The sequence below is a fragment of the Physeter macrocephalus genome, chromosome 16 (assembly GCF_002837175.3).
Source record: "Physeter macrocephalus isolate SW-GA chromosome 16, ASM283717v5, whole genome shotgun sequence".
NCBI classification, from domain to species: Eukaryota; Metazoa; Chordata; class Mammalia; order Artiodactyla; family Physeteridae; genus Physeter; species Physeter macrocephalus.
Window position 1 is genome coordinate 47,176,769 of NC_041229.1, and position 23,686 is coordinate 47,200,454.

At 40.3% G+C, this 23,686-nt stretch overlaps 1 protein-coding gene across 1 annotated transcript in view; it reads right to left on the reverse strand.

The window, feature by feature from the left end:
- Positions 1 to 22,914, reverse strand: part of CCDC83 (coiled-coil domain containing 83) — a 44,734-nt gene extending 21,820 nt beyond the window's left edge. Inside the window, exons 1-4 of the mRNA XM_028501022.2 lie at positions 22,678 to 22,914; positions 16,586 to 16,670; positions 9,777 to 9,939; positions 6,032 to 6,199 (exon numbers count right to left, since the gene is read on the reverse strand). Of these exons, the coding sequence (XP_028356823.1) occupies positions 6,032 to 6,199; positions 9,777 to 9,939; positions 16,586 to 16,670; positions 22,678 to 22,775 (514 nt within the window). The 5' untranslated portion in view covers positions 22,776 to 22,914. The remainder of the gene's footprint in view (positions 1 to 6,031; positions 6,200 to 9,776; positions 9,940 to 16,585; positions 16,671 to 22,677) is intronic.
- Positions 22,915 to 23,686: the final 772 nt, after the last annotated feature.

A 23,686-nucleotide genomic window follows, 5' to 3' on the forward strand; every position in this document is an offset into this window, starting at 1 on the left:
TGATGGATTTTTTTTTTTTCAGTTCAGGATCTAGTCCACTAGACTAATGCTAGATATTTATTTAAAATTTCTACCACACAAAATACAACAATCAATCTAAAAGTTGCAATGCATCAGGAGTTGAGCTATAATGGATTTTACATTCTTAGCATCTGAAAGAAAACATAAAAACTGGAGCTTGATAACATTATATATTAATTATTTGCTATAAATCATAAAAAATAGATTACCAAATATGCTCTGGGTAAAGTTGTAGCTCTCCCTCATGTTAATACTGAAAAAGCTGTAATAACATCCAACTCTGTTCCAAATTCCATATACAACTCTATGGACTGTCTTTCTTCTTAAAAGCAGAGTAGCTAGCACAAGGGAGGATGTGAAAATCTCCCTGTTATCCTTTGAAATTCAGATGATGCTTCAGGTAGCAACTATTAACCACACATTTGTGAATACGGCCATAGAAACTGGGAGTATGTAAAAGTCTCCTTCCCAGAAAAGTTTGGAACACTGTAAATGGGAGCTTGGGAGATTATGACTTTGTGCCTTTAGACTCCTGGCTGCTCAGATGCCCGGTCTAATATGGTCACTTCTCAGAAGCTGACCACACTTCTCAGAGGCTGAAGCTTGCTTTGCATTGTGCTCTTTTCCTTGTTGTGTGTGGCTCTGCTTTGGCTCTGCTCCACGGCTTTTTAGGAGTCTGTTCACTCTTCACACACTTCCGGGTGTCACACAGCTTCACTGTGCCAATGGCTTCCTTTGAACCCCCTCTGGAGAAAACCAAGCAAGGGCAGGTGGCAACACTGGCCATGTAGCAGTTTCTTCAGGCAGAGTGGTGTTAGAGAGCCCTCCCTACTTCGCTGCATCACAGAGCTGGGAGGACTATTTGAAGCACAAGGGTTTGGGTCTGACACACACCCAATGTGTTCAAATCCCATTTCCACTGCTTACTAAATCTGTGAGTTTAGTTAAGGCAATTAACTTCTCCAGGCCTCTGTTTCCTCATCTTTAAACTGGGCACAATGGTATCCAACTCAGAGGAACTTGTAAGAGTTGGATGAGATAAGGTATAGAAAAGCAGGTGCTGGGACTGTGAGTTCTCTTCGAGATCTCTGAGGTACTCTCATTTTACAGGCGAGGAAACTAGCATTCAAAGAGGTGGACATGAACCCAAGTCTTTTAACCCACTGTTGTGTACAAAGAAACTTTTCAGGATCCCTGTCCCATGCACCTGGTCAAGGACAAAAGTAAAAACTCTCTGTGACTCTCATATCTGATGATTTGTAATAACCCCATACTTTCTCTGTTCCTGGGCCTAATCTAAGGTTCCCTTTCCTTTCACTGAGAGAAAGAGCCTTGTCCTGGGTATATCAGTGACTGTGTTTTCTACACCCAATATCCCTACATCTCCTTCTAGCTGAAGTTCAGGGAAGCAGCTCCAGGTTCTTCCTCCCCATGCCCCCAGGGCTCAGGGTGGCTATTGAATAAGATAGGGTGGACAGCTGACCAAAGAATGGTTTGTGCTGGGGCCAACTGATGACCCATGAGGAGGCATGGACGAAGGTCTTTGGTCACCTTTGACTAGGTAGGTGATCACACCGGCTCTTTTCAGAATCTGGGTTGGAGAATACTGCAAGAATTGGTCTGTGGGAAGCAAGAAGAGAATGGGGACAGGCACAAAGAGCAAAGCAGAGGTGCCACAAGAGGGACAGTCACAGACCATGAGTGACAAATATAAGGAGGAGCATCCCTAGAGCCACCACTGATCTGATGGCCTTCTGTTTCCATCTTCAGGCCTCCCATTCTTCAATACAAGTGTTACATCCAACAAACATGATCATGGGACATCAAGAAACCTTATTTTTCTCTCTTGCCTTTAAAATTCATACTGTGAGGCTAGTAGCTCTCTCTCAGTAAGATACATGGCAATCCTATGACTTTTCTGGTTCCTTTGTGATAATAAAATATCTTCCAATCAGAAATTAATATGTCTAGTCTTTATAATAATTGAAATTTTAAGCTTCAGTTAAAGTTATGGCTGTCCCCTTCCTAGCTTAAACCTACTACCATTTCCTCTGACTTGAACTTCTATGCCTTCTCCCTCAGGGCTGAAGGGGAGCCTGGAAAGGGACAGGAAAGCACTCATTTGACTGATACTATCTCAAGCTGATGTTCCATTTTCTGGGTCTAGTTAGCATTTAAGATTGATTCTCCTCTCTTGGAGGTGGTTTTCGTAGGTTCTCCGGAGGACCGCCTCCCCCATTGCTAGTTATATTTCACCTGCATGCCCTTGATACAGGGGAAATACTGCCTTTGGAGGTTGGCTAATGACTCTTCCTTTGGCCTCTGGGTCTCAGTTTCCTCCTCCCTCCCACATAGACAGGCTCCTGTTTCTCTTTGGGGGCACCATGGCCCCTCTCATCAGCCCCCAGGCAAGATTCAACAGGACTGCGTTCCAGCTCTCTTTCACAACCAGTCCACAGGAAACACTCCTTCTCTCTTTGCCACAACAAACTCTAGAAGCGCAGGCTGCTACAGGCTGAAAGTCTGTGACCCCCCACCCGTGCCTGCCCCAGATCCTTAAGTTGAAACCTAATCCCCAATGTACTGGTATTTGGGTGGTCATTAGGTCAGGAGGGTGGAACCCTCACGCATGGAATTAGTGCCCTTATGATAGAGACCCCAGAGAGTTGCCTCGCCCTTTCAGTACGTGAGGTTACAGCAAAAAGAAGCCATCTATGAACCAGGAAGCAAGCTCTCACCTGGCACCGAATCTGTCAGTGACTTGATCTTGACTTCCCACCCTCCAGAACTGTGAGAAATAAATTTCTGTCATTTGTAAGACACCCAGTCTATGGTACTTTGTTATAGAGGCCTGAATGGACTAAGACACAGGCCCAGCCCAGGGCAGCAGCTGCCTACCTCTTCTTTGCTCTGATGTTACAACAGTTTCCTAGTCAGCCATTTATCCCATAGATTTTTTCAGGGATGAGTCATAAACTAGATCTCAATGTCCCCTCCCCCTCCCCCCAAACTGCAGGGAACACATGTTGTACAATCTGAAGAATTTCCTTTAAAGACCTTCCGTCTTGATTTGAGATGAAGGAGGAATTACCCTTCACCTGCCCCTTTGGGGGACTGTGTACAACTTACAGCACACCAAGAGCTCTTTCCAAAAACTGTCCCCTTATTTCCAACCGTCTTTTCATGGCTTCCTCGACTTCTTTTATAGACTGGAATTCAGTGGTTGAAGGTGTGAAACCAGTTTTCTGGCTCATCATATTGGCAGTCTGCCTAGCGATATCTCACTTTACTTTGAAATGTGGTATCCACTATATAGACAACCAGGTTTAAACTGAGACTAAAAAAGTTTCATTTTAATATCATGTTTCACTTACAATAAAGCCCCTTTCTACTAAAGTACTTGTTCCTTGCAATTAAAGCAGTCTAGCTAACACAAACTCCATGATCATGGGTGTGGGAGGAGAATTCTAGAAAAGTCATGGAAGGAGAGAGGTGAGAGGAAAAGAAGAGATGGTGGTAGTAAGACTTAAGATAAATTAATTTAGGAGTTCTACTCATATTAATTGTGCCCAGTTAGTGGCTCCCAAGGTGCTTTAATCATCCCCAGGCAGAATTGCTGCTGCATGGTTAGGAGAAGTGCCTAAAACTAATGGCAAATAAGATAAGCCCATAACAGCCATTATCCCGTGACACTTAAAACTGGCTATACGCCAAGGCTCAACCAGCAGCATATAAATGTTATTACCCTCACCCCAAAGTTGGATACAATAGCATGAAATTTTCAGCTCAAAGAAATCATCCAAATTTCTAATCAGGATAATGGGTTAAGTTTATATGAGAAGATCACTCTTCTTACTTAAAAACCACAAAATGAAGGAATGCTGGAAAAATTATTTAAAAAATTTTAAACATACTAGAACAGTAACAATTTTTAAAGTGTGGTATTGTTGCACAAATGCATAGATCCATGGAACAGAATAGAAAAGACAGAAAGAGATTCAAATACACATGGGAAATGAAAGTATGATAAAGTTAGCATTTTGGATCATAGGGTAAAAATGGCTTATTTAATAGGTGATGTTGGGAAAACTGGAAAGCTATCTGGCAAAAAATAAGGTTGGTTTCCTATCTCACACAAAAAAATCAGAGATTAAATATAAAAATGAAGCCATAAAAAATTCTAGAAGAAAATATTAGAGAATGTATTTGTAATATCAGAAATCATAAAATCAAAGTGATAAATTGGGCACTATAAAACTATAAAATTTCCTCATACAAACACTGCATAAACAAAAGGCTAATGACAAATGGGAAAAATATTTGCATCTTATATCACAGTTAAAGAGCTAATTTCCTTGAAATGTAAAGAGCTCCACGGCACGATAGAAAAATGGGCAAAGATTTGAACAGAAAGGAAATTCATATGGTTCTTGAACTTATAAAAAGATATTCACTGTTGCTTATAGTAAGAGAAATGGAAATTAAAGCTACAATGAGATACCATTTTCTACCTATAAGACTGGCAAAGAACAAAGAGGTGGATCACATCCCCTGTTGTTGAAGAAGTGGGAAAACAGACATCCTCACCACCACCAGCCAGAGTACACTTGGTACAACCTCTACGCAGGGCCATGCCTATCAGTGTAAAAATGAATAGGCTGTTTGGGCCAGCCATTTCCCTTTAGAGATACACATAAATGAAATTACATACATACAAGGGTATTCATCATAGTAAAATGAGATTGTGTAAGGATAGTCACTGCAGTATTATTTGTAATAGTAAAAGATGGGAAACAACCTAAATGCTTATGAGTAGGGGACTTTAAAAAATTATGGTACAACAAAACAAAGTAGCCATTGGGAGGATGAGGAAGTATTAATATGTACTCATCTGTAAGGATGTCCATATTGTTACATGAAAGAGCAAGTGAAAAATTGCATCTGTGGCATGCTGCTTGTGACATATATATACATACTGAAACATGCATGGACTCTTTCTGAAAGGTTACATAAGGAACTGGTAATAGTGTTTTTATCTAGAGAAAGGATCTCAGTGGCTGGGGGATTGACAGGGGTAGGAGGGTGTCACTCTTACCTTCTTCTTTTGGGGAGGAGAACCTTTTGAAAAATTGTAACTCTAAGTCCAGACTGATTTGGGGCCAAATTTACACTACCACTGTGGTACAGAGGCCCTGAGCTGAGAAACTTACATAAAAATTGGTCTAGAAGCAGACTGAGTGGACAGAGCCTCAGAGGGGATAGTGGGAATGACCCCGAATGAATGCTCCTTCCACAAAACAGGGTACCATTACCAGCTGGGCTCAGAACTGCCATCCACCCACAGTGTTCTTTCAGACCAGATTTCTCCTGTTTGTTCTACCCTAGGACTTTCTTGTTTCTGAGTCTCTGGTGTTCTTTTAAGCCACTATGCCTCAGTGACAGACAGCTGGCCCCATGGTTCCCACATCTGATCTTGGTAAGATGCATTATGCCTGATGCCATCCTGCTCCGTACCCTCTTCACTTCCTGTCTCATGTTTGTTCTCCAGTTTTTTTCCCGACTGCAACTTAGCATTTACTTGGCCATTTTTCTATAACGATTCTGGTTGTCCAGCCTGGGCGGGTTGCCTTAGCTTGCCTCAGGTGAATTCCTTCTTTAATATAACCCCTTCCCAGGACCCTCCCACCTTGGTGGAATTGGCCCAGACCCAGGTGTGAGAGCATACAGACACCACCCACTGAATGAAGCTTCTTTCTCAAAGTCGGTTGCAGGGTTTCTACACACACATAGGCACATATTCCCATCCCTTTACTTCCCCTTCTCAGTTTCATAGGTGGTCCTGGGATAGTTTCTTTACTTCCTCCCTTCACCTAATCCTTAGGCACATAGTGCTTGTGCTGACAGCTGAGAGTAACGGATGATTCAGGGGGTACCCGTTTCTGTCTTCCACCAAATGTCTGCCCCTGAAAGATTTTTTTATTGAATCTGAACCAGCTTTCTTGCAACTGACCTGACATTTTTTCAGCATTCTCTTTAACTCTGTTGATGTCATTCTGTAAGGAGGTAATGAGTTTAGCATGTTGTTCACTCCCTACATTCTTGTACTCCTCCCAATATTCTTTCTCACTGAGTTTCTCAAGAAATAGTTTCTCAGCGTTATTTATTTGGATGTGCATATCTGTTGAAAGAAAATCAAGACTTTCTGTCATTTCTATTGTCCTTGCAACCATTATATGTTGCAATCTTTTTTTGTGAAGTTAAGGTCTGATATGAAAATAGCAACTCATAAATACTATTTTATATCTATAATTTAGGGAAATCTAAACTATTCAAACTATTGTTTATCTATCCCTCATGATTCAAAATCTAAGTAAAATTAAACTTCCAATTATAAAGTAGTTGTGTGGTTTGGGGCTGCGATTGAGAGCTGTAACATGCAATCAACCTATATGCCTAGGGACCCACAAGCTTAAATTATGCCTGTGATAGCTTGATGAGTGTCCTGTTTTGTACAATATATTATGTCACATATACTTTTTATTAGTAAATTGTCATTTTTCTGGTCATTGTGTGTCTGGGCAAAGTGATTTCAACTTAACATCCTTCCACAGTACTTGGCGACCATTTTTGTTGGTAAGTTGTTTGATTCCATCATTTAAAGTTCAATTGTTTGGGCTTCCCTGGTGGCGAAGTGCTTGAGAGTCCGCCTGCCAATGCAGGGGACAAGGGTCCGTGCCCCGGCCCGGGAAGATCCCACATGCCACGGAGCGGCTGGGCCCGTGAGCCATGGCCGCTGAGCCTGCGCGTCCGGAGCCTGTGCTCCGCAACAGGAGAGGCCACAACAGTGAGAGGCCCGCGTACCGCAAAAAAAAAAAAAAAAGTTCAATTGTTTGAGCTTCCCTTGTGTGAAATGATAGCATATGATAGTCATAATAACCTGCCTTCCCCTAACCCCACACAGTGAGACTTCAGAGTGAAAGATAAGTTCCCCAGTTACGTGTGTACAAATATGGAGCCCTCTCAATCATATAAACTTTCAGCTTGCCCTGGTGTACTTCCTACACATGATATTCTACTCAGTCTTTAGGCTGAGTATCATGCTGCTGAATATTCTGGAAAAGGCAGCATTACAAAAAGCCAGGTCCAATGAACTGAATGGCTATTTGGCTCACTACCACGCACCATCTTGTTTGAGAGCCCCTGAGGGCAAGACCACATCTTATTCATCTCTGTCAACCCAGCACTTAGCACAGAGTCTGGCGATTAGTTGGTGCTCAACAGATGTTTATGGCTGAAGCATTCCATTCAGGCCAGAGAGGTGTTCTTCAGTCCAAAGGTCCAGAAGGACTCCAGACATGTCTTTTTTCAAGACATGATAATAATATATTTTTAATATATATATTTTAATATATACTTAATATATTAAGAATATAAGATAATATATTTTAAACTCCCTTACAAATGGTACTTGTTATTATCATTAAACAATTAAGAACACTGCACCCCACCAGTGATCAGCTGTCCTCCGATGTGGGCAGACTGTTGCTGTCTCAGCCCTGCATCATGTTCAGTCTTTGTGGGGAGGGTTGATTGATGTCACTGAAGCTTTTGAAAGAGAGGGGGGTGTAGTGGCTGTTGCTCTACTTTCCCAGAACCCCTCTCTCCCTTCCCGTCTAGTAACACATGTCTCCTGTCCCTTGTCCTATAAGTAGACCGATTACAGTCGCCCCTTCTCCTGGCTTTAGGGATTGGTCCAGGGCTGAGCAGGTGCCCCAAGCTAGGCAGATGCTCGGAGTCCTCCCCTAGAAATCTTTTCACTGGTGGAAAACAGGTCTCTTTTGTCTCCACTTTGAGGTTATAAGGATGTAAGTTCAGAGGTGTCTCTGGTCAGAATTCCAGCCTCACGGGGAGAACATTCTCAGAAAAAGGAGCCAACTTTCAGGAGGAAGGCGGAGAGAGAAGACGGGTAAGAGGAGGAGCAGGTGGAGGGGGAGGAGGTGGGGAAAAAGGAGGGAGGGTGATGAAGGGGGAGAGAGGGGGAGCAAGAGAGGGAAATTTAAAAAAAAAACGCTGAGATCTGACAGCATGTGAGGCTCTGGGTCCAGGTCCGTAGCACCTTGCCTTTTCTGTTTGGTTACATGAAAATATTAACATCTTCTTTACGCTTGTACTAGTTTGGATTGGATTTTTATCCTTGCAACTGAAAGAGTCCTAACTAAACATTGGAAGAAGGGAGTTTTGTCAGCACTTCTCAAACTTTACTGTGCCCAGGACTCCCCTAGGATCCCGTCCAAATGCAGACGCTGATTCAGCAGGTCCGGATGAGGGTCCGAGGTTCTGTACTATCACAAGCTGCCAGGTGACGCTCCAAGAACCAGACTGAGTTGAAAGTGACTGACTACCTTGTACAAAATGTCAGTGCCTCAGGGATCCTTTGTAGACACATCTGTTCTCTTTCCCTCTCTTCCTCAGCATCTGTGGGCTTCTTTCTTTCTTGGACCACTGCACATGCCCAGCCCTCCTGTTCTTAGTCACCCAGCACGTCCCCAGTCACCCACATAACCCAGCACTCAGCCCAAACCACAGACAGGCACACCTTAACTAACCGGGCCCATTCCCTTTGAAGGCAGTTTAGTGAGCACATCTAAGTATCTGCTTTGGTCTTACACCCATCTCAATGGTGTGAACTTCTTAAAGCATTCCTTCCAAACATAAGCATAACTCTCCTGGACAGGAGCCCGACCAGAAAATACATCTACCACCTCATGACATCACTGTTGCCCACACAGGGACTTGGCAGGAGGAGGCTTATGGGAAAGTTTTAGAGACCCCCTAAAAATGAAATTTGCTGATTGACCTTTGGTGTCGGTAACTATTTCTTTTAAAATAACAAATATCTACAAATGGAATGCCTGCTCTGCGCCAAGCGCTTGGGTAAGGAGGCTCTCTAAAATGCTTGGGGAAACTCAAGAAAATCTAGTCCCTTTTTTCACCTCTCAGATTCTAATACTGCTTCCTGAGATCACTCAAGTCTCTCCCTTGTTTTCCAGCTTCCTAGCTGAGATGCTATTTATAGAGGTTTTGGCAAAAGTTTTAGAAATCTGAGCAGCAAGTTTATGATGAAGGGATAGGATTTTTTTTTTTTAATGCACGTGTCAAAACTGTGTGTGACTTACCCTCAGAACCCTGGTACTTCCTGAGCACATGACAAGACTATGTCCTGGGTCCTTCATCTTCTGTACCAGCATCATTTCTATCCATGTCCTACAAACTTCCCCTTTTCCAATTCTAATCCCTCTTTCCCCATCCAAAGAGGGGGCTTAGCTCCCTTAGAGATATTGGGGGTGGGGAGGAAGCCTCATGGTTACACTCACCTTACCATTCCCAAGTCTTAACTGGGGCTGAAGCCTGTGAAGACACGAAACAAGAGAATTTCTCAAAAAAAGAACAGATCCCCATTGCAGGGAGTTCAGGGTGGTACCTAACAGGATATTGTCTGGTGTTAAGGGTCAGAGGGGTTTCTTCTGTCTTTGTTTTTGATCACTGCCCTTACTCCTCCTCCTCACTTGGCTTCAGTATCTCTGCCCACTTTATTTCCCTCTCTCGTCCACTTACTTATGTGTTTGTGGTTGTGGTGATGATGTCATTTGAAATGTGTTCACAGCCTTTTGAACATATTAGGAGACAAAAGCATTAATACTTTCAAGAAATAACTTGATACAGCTTTATGATAATTTTCTAAGTTTCTAAATCACCTTTCAAGTTTTGTTCCTGGTCTCTTACAAACTTCCATTTTTCCTTCATTGCTTTTTCAACTTCCTCTCTTGTTACAACTGCTAATCCCTCTGACTTCTCTTCACTCAGTTCCTTCAGTAGGTTCCTTATGTGCCAAATCTGTTCATCCTTTAAGCGTTTATTCTGTCATGAATATCAACAGTTGTTAATTACATCTGCTGAAGTATTTCCATTGATTTCCCTCAAATAGAGTTACACATTGAGGTTTGCAAAATGAGAGACATTTAATGAAATAAGTTATTCAATAACATCTCTAAAGAACATATGGAATGTGGAAGACTCAAAATTAAACCCATCGATACGGTAATCACTGAAGAGAAAGTTACATATTAAAACCTGCGTTATTAATCTGCCAGTCTATCACCCTATCATAGGATCGGTGAACATTAAAATTAGATTTCAGAGGTCAGTTTCTTCAATTCCCACAAACACCTTTCTTTTCTAGGAAATATCATTCATTTAGTCAATATTTATGGGGCATCTACCATATGCCAGGTAGTCTTCTAGACACTAGGAATATATCAGTGAACAAAATAGACAAAAGTACTGCTCTTGTGGAATTTACATTATTCTTTGTTTTTCTCACAAATGACCCTAATTCTCTTGTTCTGGGGTGATGGTTACTATTTCAATACTCCACACCTGAAGTATGGACTGTGTTCCTTTTGTGACTGTCCCACCTATGTTTCCAAGTTTCTTACTTAATCAACTTAGAGTTTATTCTTGCCCTTGCTAGCTTATTATGTATATGTAGAGATATTTTACTGTGTGTGAACTTAATACCTTTTCCTTGTAATTTTCTTAGCCTCCCTTTAAATTTCAATCCTTACTTTCCTGGTGTCTCTCCTTCAATTTCTTAAACCTAATAAAATGCATATACTTAAAATATTCTAATACTTCTTTTAAAAATTATTTTTCCGATAATTTAACATTTCTTCACTATAGCTTTTTCAACATTATATTTTATTTCTGATATTCATGTCTTTTATCCTCTTAACCTACATGAATACTCTACTGTAAGAGTATTTTCTTTCCCAAAATTGATTCTCTGGGCCAGTGCTTCTCAAACTTCAATGTGTATACCCAACACTTGGGGACCTTGTTAAAATGCAGATTCTGGTTCAGTAAGTTTGGTATGAAGCCCGCAGTTCTGCACTTCTGATAAGCTCCAGGTGATGCCAAGCCTACTGGCCCACAACCCACAGTTCGGGTAGCAGGCTTCTTTCAGGTAATCCAAATATCTGTGATTTATTGATAGTGCTACGGCCTACTAAAACTCAATTCTTTAACACTTAATCCAACAAACTTTAAAGTTGAGGGCTGAAACATTTGATTTCTAGTTTAATAAACTCCCTGGACAGGAGGATTATGTAACCTTAGTGCTCTTTAAGTTATTCCACAGGCTGTGTGACATTATTGCCCTTTCAGTGCATTAGAATTTTAATTTAAAACTTTGATAGGCTGAAAGAAAGCAACAGACAATTAACTTTATGATGATGCTCAGTATTGAGAAATACAGGCAGAAAAAAAAAAAGACTGGGACTGGATAGGCTTTGAGTGATTAAAGATTAAAAAGATATGATATTCAAAATTCGGTGGTTTAACTTCTCTGATCTTTTGTTTGTAATATTCTAAAGTATCATAATTCTGTCTCTGAAGAATTTTTAGTACCAAAGCATTCATAATATGATATATCTGAAAACTGAATCTCTTTCCTTCTGTGTAAAATCTTGTTGGGCATGATGTAAGCAGGAATGGTCGAGTAAGAGTTCCGAAAATCCTCTCCTTCATAAAAGCAATGAGAAAAAGTTGGCAAAAATTGTCAAAATCAACTTTTCAGAACTCTTGAAATTAAAGGCTTTGCAGTAACTTCCAGGGAGTGTTTATTCAAGAAAAATGGTTGAATCTTGGTAAGGACAGTGAGCTTTGTGGCATTTTCACTTGCTCTAAAAGCCAAAAGCCCCACGGTTATGGTAAAAACCAGCAACTTAGCAGCCTGGGGTTGAGGGTCATGGAGAGAAGTGAGGGGAACAGAACTCTTCCAAAGCCCAATTCCCAAATAACAGTCATTATTTGACCTATCTGGTAATTCACTGGAAAATCCCACTGGGAAACCTTGTCTTTATTTGACCTGAGTCAGAGCTTACCCAATGCGTGACCAGCCTTTTCCCAGATTGATGTTGGTCAAAAACAATCAGAGGCAGATGTTTGTCAAAAACAATCAACAATTGTTGAACATTTACAGCTCCCTGAGGCAGTAATAAAAGTTGAGGTAAACAACAAGCTGACAAAAAAAACTTTAAAAGAAAGCTGCAGATGAGATATCCATAGAGAGCTTTGAAAGCTCTGACATATTCCTGGGAATCTAAAAGGCCACATGCATGTATAGGGCATATATATAAATTTAATAACATCTATATTAAACTTCCCAAATCCTGTATGAATTTCAAATAGAAAACAAATGTGTCTGACAATGTTATAAAATTCACTATGTCTGAAAAATTATTTTGAGCTACATACCAAAATAAAATTTATTTAAATATATCCACCAATATGCTAAAAAATGACATTTATCTTACGAAGTGAAGTACATTTATTATTTGAGGTAAGAATAATTATCACATTATAAAATAGAAGAAAGGAAATTTAGTAATTAAGCTACAAAGAAAGGATTAATTTTGTTTTGCTATAAGGCCATCTCATGGCCTTTTTTTTAAACTTTTTAAGACTCACAAGAACAAGAATAGAAGTTGCCAAAATAGGACACACAGTTCCCATCTACTATTCACCTAGCTTTCCCCAATGATAAAATCTTATATAATGATAGTACAGTATCAAAACCAGAAAATTGACATTGGTACAATGTTATTAACTGAACTAGAGACTTTATTTGGATTTCACCAGTTTTTACATTTTTTTAGTGTATAGTTGTGATATTGTAATCTATAAAAATATATTTATTTGGTCATTCAGATGACTAAGACATATTTCTTAGCTATATTTCGTTTTCACCCATAGTTCCTGGTCCACAGTGCCCAAAACCCTTGGAATTTCTGCCATCACAATTGGGTTTATGTTAATGAAAGTGACTTTTGAATCCCACAGGTGGGGAGAGAGGGAAGGGGCCTGGTTGCCAGGAGAACCAAACAAGTTATTAGAGGGTTGGAACTTTCATTCCCTCCCCCTGATTTCCGGGGAAGGGAGAGGGACTTGAGGTTGAATCAGCCGCTATTGGCCAATGATTTAGTCAATCATGATTATGTAATGAAGCCTCCATTAAAACCGTACAAAGGAGCGTCTTTTGGTCCTTTTTGAGAGAGCTTCCATGTGACACTGTGCTAGGCCCCAAGCTTCATAAGGACAGAAGCTCCTTTGTTCAGGACTTTGTTCTGTATCTCTTCATCTGGCTGTTGATTTTGATTCATATCCTTTAATATCCTTTTCATGATAAATCAGTAATCTAGTGAGTAAATGGGTTTTCCTGAGTTCTGGGAGCCATTCTAGCAAATTAATTGAAACTGAGGAGGGGTTGTGCGAGCCTCTGATTTATAGCCAGTTGGTCAGAAGCACAAATAACAACCTGGAGCTGGCGTCTGAAGTGGAGGGTGGTCTTGTGGGACTGAGCCCTTTACCTGTGGAATCTGATTCTATCTCCTGGTAGGTAGTGTCAGAATTGAGCTGAACTCTCAGACACCCTGTTTGTGTCTGAGATTCGCTTGCTGGTGAGAGGAAGCCTCCACACATACAAGCTGGAATTGGGTCAGGAACCCTTTCAATAGGATTATGGGGCTTCCCTGGTGGCGCAGTGGTTGAGAGTCCGCCTGCCGATGCAGGGGACACGGGTTCGTGCCCAGGTCCGGGAAGATCCCACATGCCGCGGAGCGCCTGGGCCCATGAGCCATGGCCGCTGAGCCTGCACATCCGGAGCCTGTGCTCCGCAACAGGAGAGGCCACAACAGTGAGAGACCTGCGTACCGCAAAAAAAAAAAAAAAAGAATTATGAATTCTGTCACATATACATATGAGAAGTATCACCATGAAGATGGCATTTGAAGCCATGATGTTAAATAAGATGATCCAGAGAGTTTAAAGTGAAAGAGAAGGATTGAGATCAGAACCTTGATACATACCCTAATTAAAGGGTGGTTCTAGGAAAAAAAAACAATGAAAACCAAGAAGAAATGGTCAGAGAAGTAGAAGGAAATTTAAGAGTGATATCCTGGAACCCAAAGGAAAGAGAGTTTCAAGATGACAGGAGTGACTGCTGAAGGAGTGAGGGGTAAAGAAAGGACTACAAAGAGTCCATTGAAGCTGGCTAACTGGTCATTAACAACTTTTGCTAGAGCTGTTGTAGGGGGAATAGCAGGAGTGAAGGTATGTATCGGGAAGTAAGGATGTGGACACACTGAGCTATGAAATACCTAATGATGTAGTGGAGCAATGAATGCAAACAGAAAGAAAGATAATAAGTGAGGTGATCATCTAAACAGAACTAAACACATAGGAAGAGATGATGGGTAGGAAGGAAGAGGGGCATTTCCGATTTCGACATAACTGAAGAGAAAAATATATCTTGCTAATGAGTCATGTTTAACTTAGCAATTTAAATATCTGTGACCTCAAATTTTTTTCCTCCCACTGGTGTTTGTGTGAATCAACTCAACATATATTTATTGAACATCTACTCATACTGGGCCTTTCTGGAGAAACAAAGATAAGATTTGATTGCTGCTGCCTAAAGGGCTTTCAACTGAATAATGGAGAAATATTTTTACACAACACCCTAGCTCAGATGGGGGGAATGAACAGGGGCTAGCCAAGAGAAGAACATTTTGGGAAGAGGCAACAGCCTTTTTGTTGTACAGGTTGTACATAGTAAGGTTGTACTATGTTGTACCATAGTAAGAAAAAGATCGGGTTTTCTAATATTTAAAAGAAGCAGGGGTAAGCAAAGGGTGGGGCGGCTGGAGACAAGATTGGAGAGGTGAGCAGAGGTCAGCTTTTGCAGGGCCTTGAAGACTTTAGGAAGGACTATGGATTTTACTTTCTGTGCAGTAGGAAGCCACTGCAGGGTTTTGTTTTTTTTTGTTTTTGTTTTGTTTTGTTTTGTTTTGTTTTGCGGTACGCGGGCCTCTCACTTTTGCGGCCTCTCCCGTTGCGGAGCACAGGCTCTGGACGCGCAGGCTCAGCGGCCATGGCTCATGGGCCCAGCCGCTCCGCGGCATATGGGATCTTCCCGGACTGGGGCACGAACCCGTGTCCCCTGCATCGGCAGGCGGATTCTCAACCACTGCGCCACCAGGGAAGCCCCACTGCAGGGTTTTAAGCACTGAAAAGTTTACCATATTCCAAGGGTAATTCTGGTTGCACTGTGGAAAATGTACTGGTTAGAGGAAGGATGGGTAAGAGCTGATGGTGGCTTAAACTGTGGCAATAGCAGCATAAATGGAAAGAAATAGATACATACCGTTGAGCTAGAGTCTGCATTACCATGCTCCTCACTGCTGGGTCCACTAATGACTCCAAGAGCAAACTTAGACCTATCGCATTCTTGAGCTAATCCTCATGGAAACAAGAACTTTTTTTCTGGCTCCAATTGATGGGTTATGGGAAGTGATTCCTCAGTCCTGATCTGTTGTCCTTTCCACAACCAAATGGAAATCCCAAAGCTGGCCTGGGAGTTCCCATGCTGACCACTAGGGGATGTGCATTGGCCCCTTGATGGCGGCTAACTCTCATGTGCTCTGGAATCACATCATGTGGAACCTGCCTCCAAGTGCCTAAGCCAGACTTCCCCTTACCACTCTCATCCACAGACTTCAGTTTCTTAGGTCCTATTGCAAGTGACTGATTTTTCAGAATCATGACAATGTCAGGGTCACAGTTATATCACCACCAGGGCTTGTCTTGCCCAATATCTATTTGCTGAACAAATGAACAAATTCACCCTATAAGGAAGACAGGAATCCTCATTTTACAAGGGGGAAATTGAGGCTTACACCAGTTTGGCCCAAATGACATCAGCAGTAAGTTGTACAGTCAGGATGCAAATTTAGGTCTCTGGCCCAAATTCTGTTAAAATTTGTAGATATAGTCTTTTTGGACAAAAACCAAATAAAACAGGTGTGGAAATTTCAGGGTACATATAAAATAAATGTTTTAATAGGAGACACCCTCAGTATTTCCTCACTCATGAGACCCTTAAGGACTAAGTTGTATGCGTTATCATTTACTGCTTCCCAACTTTATTTCTGTTGGTCCTGATAGTCATATACAGCACCCCTTTGATAGTCGTTTTATTCTAATTTCATAAAAATAAATCACTTAAACAATAAATTAGTCATTTTAACAACCGAGATTGTACTTTTCAGATAATATTTACATATGCACACACTCTGAAAATCTAAAGGAAAACAGATACAGAAATTTAAAATAGAGAACCAATGTTTTATAGTGCAGTTAAATAAGAAATTAAAAGATAAATGTGGTTGCAGAGCTTTAAAATTTTCAACATAAGATTCAGTGTCCGCATGATCTAAATAACACAATTCAAGCTGACTTCCTTTGACATTATAATTAATATAATAATAACAGCAGTATCCTCTTGTCTCCCATGTACAAAAATATATTTAAATATAGTGTAAATTTATCAACTCCAAGGGCTAAAGAAGATAATTTCCTAGAGTTCATTTCATCATAACTCACAATTTTTTAAAGCATTTGTGTAAATGTTTAATGACTAGATATTGGCTTTAAATTTTATACTCACTCTTTCATGATACTTTTGGTTCTTTTCTCTAATTTTCTTTATTTGAGCCATGAATCGTTCTACTGCATTTTCCTTTATTTGACAGCTGATAACAAAGACAAGATGTATTTTACGATTATTTGCCTTAGGAAAAACTAATGAGATAAAATTTAAAAATTAATCTAAATTAATTTGAATTGAAATAAAGTATTAAACATATTATAAAGACCCATTTAGGGATAAGAATCTTAAGTGATTTTGTGTTTCTGAGTATATTTTACTCACTAAAATATGTATTAGAAAGATAACTTCAAGTTTTTAAAAAATCAATCCCCATTTGTATTTCATAGTTATAATTTTCATACTTTCTCATTATACATAATTCAGCTTAAAGGGAAGGGCATCCAGAAAACATGTTTTCTAGGATTCCAAAAACATTCATACAAAAATGACAAAACAAAGAATTTACAGGGGCAAGCACAGCTTCTTGAAACAGTGAGGTAAACCAGGCTGACCTACTGGTTCAAGTTCATTAGTATACCATCTCTTCTATAAATAGTAAAAGCTTCTTTCTTTCTTTCTTTCTTTTTTTTTTCAAAGCTTCTTTCCTGACACAAATACATTTCTTTAACACCCAACAAGTATTTGTTGAATGTCTGTTAGGTATGAAAGAGAGATAGAAAAGTACAGAAAGACTTTGGTATAGGCACTTGATAGCTGTTTGAAGTGTTAAGTGTATCTCTATTACCTGATAAATCTTACTTTAAATCTGAGACAAAAATAAAGGAAGAGGAATAGCTACATGCAAACCCCTTGCCTCAATTAAAAAACAAAACAAAAATGTAGCACTTCTGTGGTACAGTGAACAGAGGAGTGGTTAAAGAATGAGAAACTCTGGTTTTCGATCTTGTCCCTATCACTTCTTACTTTACATGACCTGAGACAAGTCAATTCTCTGAACCTTAATTTCCAAGCCATCAAGGGAGAGATAACAATACCCAGCTCTACGTATTTGTATAAGGATTAAAATAAGAAATCATATGTGAATGTTTCTAGTATAGAGTAAGTGCTTAGCAAATTTCAGTTGAATTTGAATCTTACATCTCAGTCCTTCCCCCAGAATATTTATATTCGTGATATTGTAAACTTAGTAGAGAGAAAAATAAGGCTCCTTCTTTCCAAATGAAGAAAAAAACAAAACATGAAAAAAAAGTGAGCAAGTCCTTTAGTGGCAAAAAGCTCTGTTTGGATACTACGAAACTTAGTTTTTCGGCCTGGTTCTCCACCTAAGGACTCAACCATTCTAGGCCTTGGTTTATTCTTCTGTAACTAAGAGAATTAAAGGAGATGAACTCTGTGCTTCCTTCTTGGTTCCAAAATTCTGCAGTTGATCCGAGTTCCCTTTCATGCATCAGACACACAACACAGGTCTAACGAGCGGCTGCTATGTGCCCAGCATTGTTTTAGGCAGTTTAGAGATAATGACAAACAAGATATTCATGGCCCTTGCCCTCAAAGAGCTTATGTTTTACTAACCATTAAAGAAAAAAACACACGAAAATATTACTTACACACTGTGATAAATGCTGTGGGGGAAATGACAAGGTATGAGAAGGCTAGTAAATGGAAGGGACCTCTAAAGATAGGGTGGTCTCCAGCAACGGTAAGAAATAAGACTATAGGTAAGGATAAACCATCTTTTACTTCTTACCTCAATAAAGCTTAGATGTGTACAAATTTGAAGGAATGCCTTCTCTACCTCCCATTTTTAAGGGGAAAAATAAAGTGTTATAAATGAAAATTATCTGAAAAGAGCCTATGCAGATGCATGCTAATTACTTACATAATTTCTGTAATTATAAATACAGTGATCCCAATTTTCTGCATGGGTTGGGGGAAGCAGATAAATGAATCACAAGTGTGTGGTCTCCATTGGTTGAAACTGAATCTTTGAACAGGCTGGTTCACAGACTGCCTCCCTGGCTTCAGCCGAGAGCCTGCCTTGGTGATGGATGACTAACTGTGCAAAGACCAGGCTGGAGACTACATCCAGTCTCAGGCCCAGCTACTGCAGAGGACACACTTATACTAAAAAATCATTTGTTGTTTATCCAAAATTCAAATTAAATTGGGCATCCTGTATTTTTATTTGCTAGGTCTGGCAACACTACCCTCAGCCCGCCACCCTTTCCCCTCTGAGAAGTTAGAAGCAAGCAACATACGACTTTGTCTTGTGTTCCCTCTGCAGGGGGCAGTTCAGAAAGGTCTAAGTGGCATCAGCAAGCCTGGGGGTGGGGTGGATTCTGAGAGGCCCTAAAGGCTTTGGCTGCTTCATCAGGCCCCCTCTGGAGCATATGGTAGTTGCAGGTGTAACTTCACCTAGCCTCTCCTTGGAATTCACTTCAGCCTCCTCAGGCCTCAGAGACGGATTTACCAGGATGCAGATGAAGCTGAGCCTCAGAGCTCCACACCATTAGCCACTGTGGGGATTTGAGCCTCACTGTTCTCCATATAATTTTTCCTTTTCACATCTCCCTTATCTATTCAGTGCCCTAGTAACCCACACGTCACACTAAATGCTGACGCAAATGGGATGATAAACCAATGAGGTAATATACAATAAAGTGCTTTGAAAAGGGTATCACACTGTTCTAAAGAACAGCGATATGAAATTAATAGTAATGCAGTGTGTCACCTTGCCCCTTCCCTCCTTATTAAAATGTTAGTTGATGAAAGAAATGTTCACATATTGAGGTATGGGGAAGTCATCCTGGCTTATACATGCTTTGGCTTGAACTTTATGCTAACTAGAACAGCCTGTGGCCTGTCAAACATGCATTGTACATCTGCTTTAACCATGACAGAAGAGAATGCATTTAAAAATCAAAATGGAGTAATCGTGGTTCAGGCATTCAAAACGGAGTTGGGTGGTCATTGTGGATGTGGTTTCACATACATTCCTGCATCACTGACAACCTGAATTTTCTGAACTGTATCAAACTCAAAGACACCACCAGACATTTTCAAAACAATATCTGCCAGCAGCTGCAAGCTGCAACCTTATGGTCTCAAGGTCTCCCCTTATAACTATGTGATGATTTTGGACCCCAACCAATCCTTGCTTAACAAGCACCCTTACTTCTTGCCAGCTCCAATCCTAATTCTTGACAAACAACGTGTAACTGTGGTTTTTTGCCTATATAAGCCTCCCCATTTCATAGTCAGTGGAACACAATTCAAGTGCTTCTTGAATCTGTGTCTCCTGGGCTATAGTCCTCAGTTTGGCTTGAATAAAACTCTTTTCTATTTTTATTACAGGTTGTTTATTGAGTATTTGCATCAACGTAGTAATGTGTCAACTTCCTTCTTCCATGCAATTTTACTGAAAATTCTGAGAAAGAAAACAAATTTGGATTCCAAAAAAGAATCTATAATTTTATCTACTTTTTAAACCCACAACTATATCCACACCTATTTCTATATCTATGTCCATACTCATTGTAGAAAACTGGGTTTGGGGGAATAAGTATAAAGGAAAAAATAAAAACCACCATTACCTAGAGATGATCACTTTACAGATTTAGCATTATGTAATAAGATATTTTGAGAGAGGGAAAGACCACATTCACATAACTTTTAATACAGTATATTGTTATAATTGTTCTATTGTATTATTACTTATTATTGTTAATCTCTTACTGTGTCTAATTAATAAATTAAACTTTATCAAAAGTATATATGTATAGGAAAAAGCATAGTATATAAAGGGTTCAGTACTACCTGTGATTTCAGGCATCCACTGGGAGTCTAGGAGCGTAATCCCTGAGGATAAGGGGTGGGGGGAGACTAAGACATGATCACTTTATAGGTTCAACATTGGCAGTCTCAGCTTTTCACAAACAACCATATAGGTTCATGACTTTATTTTCTTGAGATAGATTTTTTTTAAAGTTAACTGTTTGGAATTGACTACCTACTGTGTGCCCTCAGCTCTTTGTCAGGAGCTGAGATTGTATAAGAGAAATATAAGATGCTGCCAGGGGACCCTTGGATAATCCTTCCTCAGATGGTGGAGGGAGGTGTCCTGGCTATTTGTCATGTGACAAAAGTCCTGTCACCTCGGAACACACGGAATGAGTAAAGCATCACCAGAAGAGCACAGTAAGGCCTAGGCTGTTCCAGTCCATGAGATTATTTATTTAGTTTTAACAAAGGAAAGAGAACAAAAGCATGGGAATATTCAACTTGTGTCTCTCACTAGATCATGAGAATTTTTAAATGTGTGCCTCTTTGTAAACCTCTGTTAAAGAGGAGAAAGACTGCCCTCTGGTTGACCCAGAAGAGAGAGAAGGAGCTGTAATTGAATGTCATCACTGTGAGCCATGGAAGCAGATTAGAGACCAGATTGTAATCACAGAGTTGGACTTTTTGTCCACCTCTGCTAAGACAAGATAAGCAAAGTTTTCAGTTATGCTGAGAAATGAGTGCAGGTACAATCTGGTCATCACTTAATTGTTATCTAGAAAATAAAGGGAACTTCGTTAAAAGTCCCTTCCCATGGATGTTTCTCCCTCAGTGTTCTGACCCTTTCACTCACTATCTTCTAAAAAGAACATATGAATAGATTTGGAGTCTTGCAAGGAGATGGATTTTCCCTGAACGCTGTTAAAAACAATTCTCTTAAACAAAGGCCTAGTCACCAGCAGTGTGGACTCCTGACTTTCAACCTTGTTGCCCTCCAGTAAATGGCTTCCCATTTCCAAAGCCCAAGTGTTCCACAGGGGTCTGCTTATCTGACCCTTGCCTAAACCCCCAGAGTCTGCTCTGCCCTCTCCCTCACTCTGCCATTTCTCACTTCCTAGACTGTAATCAGCTCTTCCTCACCCCAGCCTTTTTTCCATAACCCCTTCTGGCCATCACTCTATGTCTCCTTAACACCTGTTCCTCTTTCAGAGATTAGCTCAACATTGCTTCCTCAAACAAGCTTTTCCTGATCTATTTCAAGTCCTTCAGTTACACCATTACCCAGCACCCTACACTTTTTCATAGAATCTTATTTAGAGCTGTGTAATTTTTTGAAAAGACTGGACTAGGTATTTAATGTCCATCTCCCATGCTTCGTTAGGGCAGGGACCATGTGGTCCTGTTCACTGTGTCCTCCAGTGCCCAGAACTTGCCTTGTATTTGGTAGACATTCAAATACTTGTTCAATATGCATGAAGTACATTCTTATTTGAAAAAAGACTGACACTTACTCACTCACTCCCTAAGCGTTACACATTAAAACACCTACCCTGCGCCCAAAGTTGAGGTTCAAAAGCTCTCAAGGGGCTTCCTCTCCGTTAGTTGGATAAAACATAAATACAGGATATGTATCACCCCTACTTTTGTCTCCATCGCCTGGGACAGAGACATTAAGAAATATTCTTATTAAAAATAATTATCTCTAGGGCTTCCCTGGTGGCGCAGTGGTTGCGCGTCCGCCTGCCGATGCAGGGGAACCGGGTTCGCGCCCCGGTCTGGGAGGATCCCACATGCCGCGGAGCGGCTGGGCCCGTGAGCCATGGCCACTGGGCCTGCGCGTCCGGAGACTGTGCTCCGCAACGGGAGAGGCCACGGCAGAGGGAGGCCCTCATACCACAAAAAAAAAATAATAATAATAATTATCTCTAAATCACTTGGATTTGATCTACAGGCATTTGGGGATAATGCAAATTGGAATGTCTAGAAATAAAAAAATAAAGAATTGTCCTCTTTTACTCTTCTATAGATGTACACTAACTATTCTATGCTGTATTTGAAGAGGTAAGCCTGCAAGCTGCTGTGTATATGTGGAGGAGTGACCAATAATACAATGAAGGGAGGGAGGGAGCCAAAACCCATTTATGAATGCTGTTTCATAGCTACTGCTTGGCTTGTGTTATAGTCAATTTGCAAAAACTTTAGAAAATATGCACATAGCACAAGAGTGCAATTATGCCTCCAATCCACCTCCAGTCCAGCTTCGTTGATACCTTTTGAGCACTTCATTTTCCATTGGAGTCATATGAGTCTTAGCAGCAATGATTGCCACTTATGTATGGGAACTTTGGGATTTCATAATCTAAGCTTACTGATAGTCGAGAAGTGCTTCACCGATAGGCAATTTGACTTCTTTTGGCGGTCCATCTTGAATATCCTTTTTATTTGTTTTCGACGTGTTTTCCATCATGTTGCTTAGCTAGAAAGAAGAATACCTGTTTAAAAAAGAGACATGGGAAGAATAAATAAATTCTTTGTCCCTCTACTTGTGTTTACGAGATAAAGCACTGCTGGGACTTAATTTAAAACTGGCTCTTCCATCCAGATTGCTTTCACGTCCCGAGAGCTAACATCCACCGCAATGCTGGGACCTCATGAATCAATTGGATTCTTGAGTCTGGTGAGTTCCATGCTTAGCCCAGGTGCAGCATTCCCCCACCCAAAACTGTCTGAGACTCACTCTTTTACATTATCCATCAACAACTGTTGCCCCTGTCAAGCTTCTTTAAGAGCAAGGGCTAAACTTTTTCAATCATTTAATGTCTCCACAATGTTTGGTAGAGTGCACCACATGTAACAGCAGCTCAATATATGTCTTTTAGTTTTTAAAAAGTAAGACAAAACAAAAGCACAACTTTCTATGAGCACCAAGAGACTAGGCTCCAAAAGAATTAGAACTGGGATCCAAAAGAATTAGGTTTGGCCAGGATTGTTATAAAGAACAAATAAAAGGACACATTAAAGTGTTTTTTAAATGGTTAAGAGGTTTACAAATGCAAAATAATAAGAAGAATGATAATAATAATGTTATCATTAACAGTAACTGTTCATCAGCTATTAATTGCTTTTGTAACTAATAATAAAAACTATCAAAACTAATATTTTTTAAACGAGAAAATCAGGCCCAAGGTTCCTAGATTTTTATGGTAAGCAGAAATAACTTTGTGGACTTGGTATGGATACTAATGCACATCTTTTAAGATCATAGTCTTCCTTGACAGATTTTTATCTTTTGCTTTTTATTAATCTCAAGAAAATAAGTGCCTAACCTTCAATCAGTGTGTTAGTAGTTGGGTGTGGTAGAAAGAACATAACCTTTGT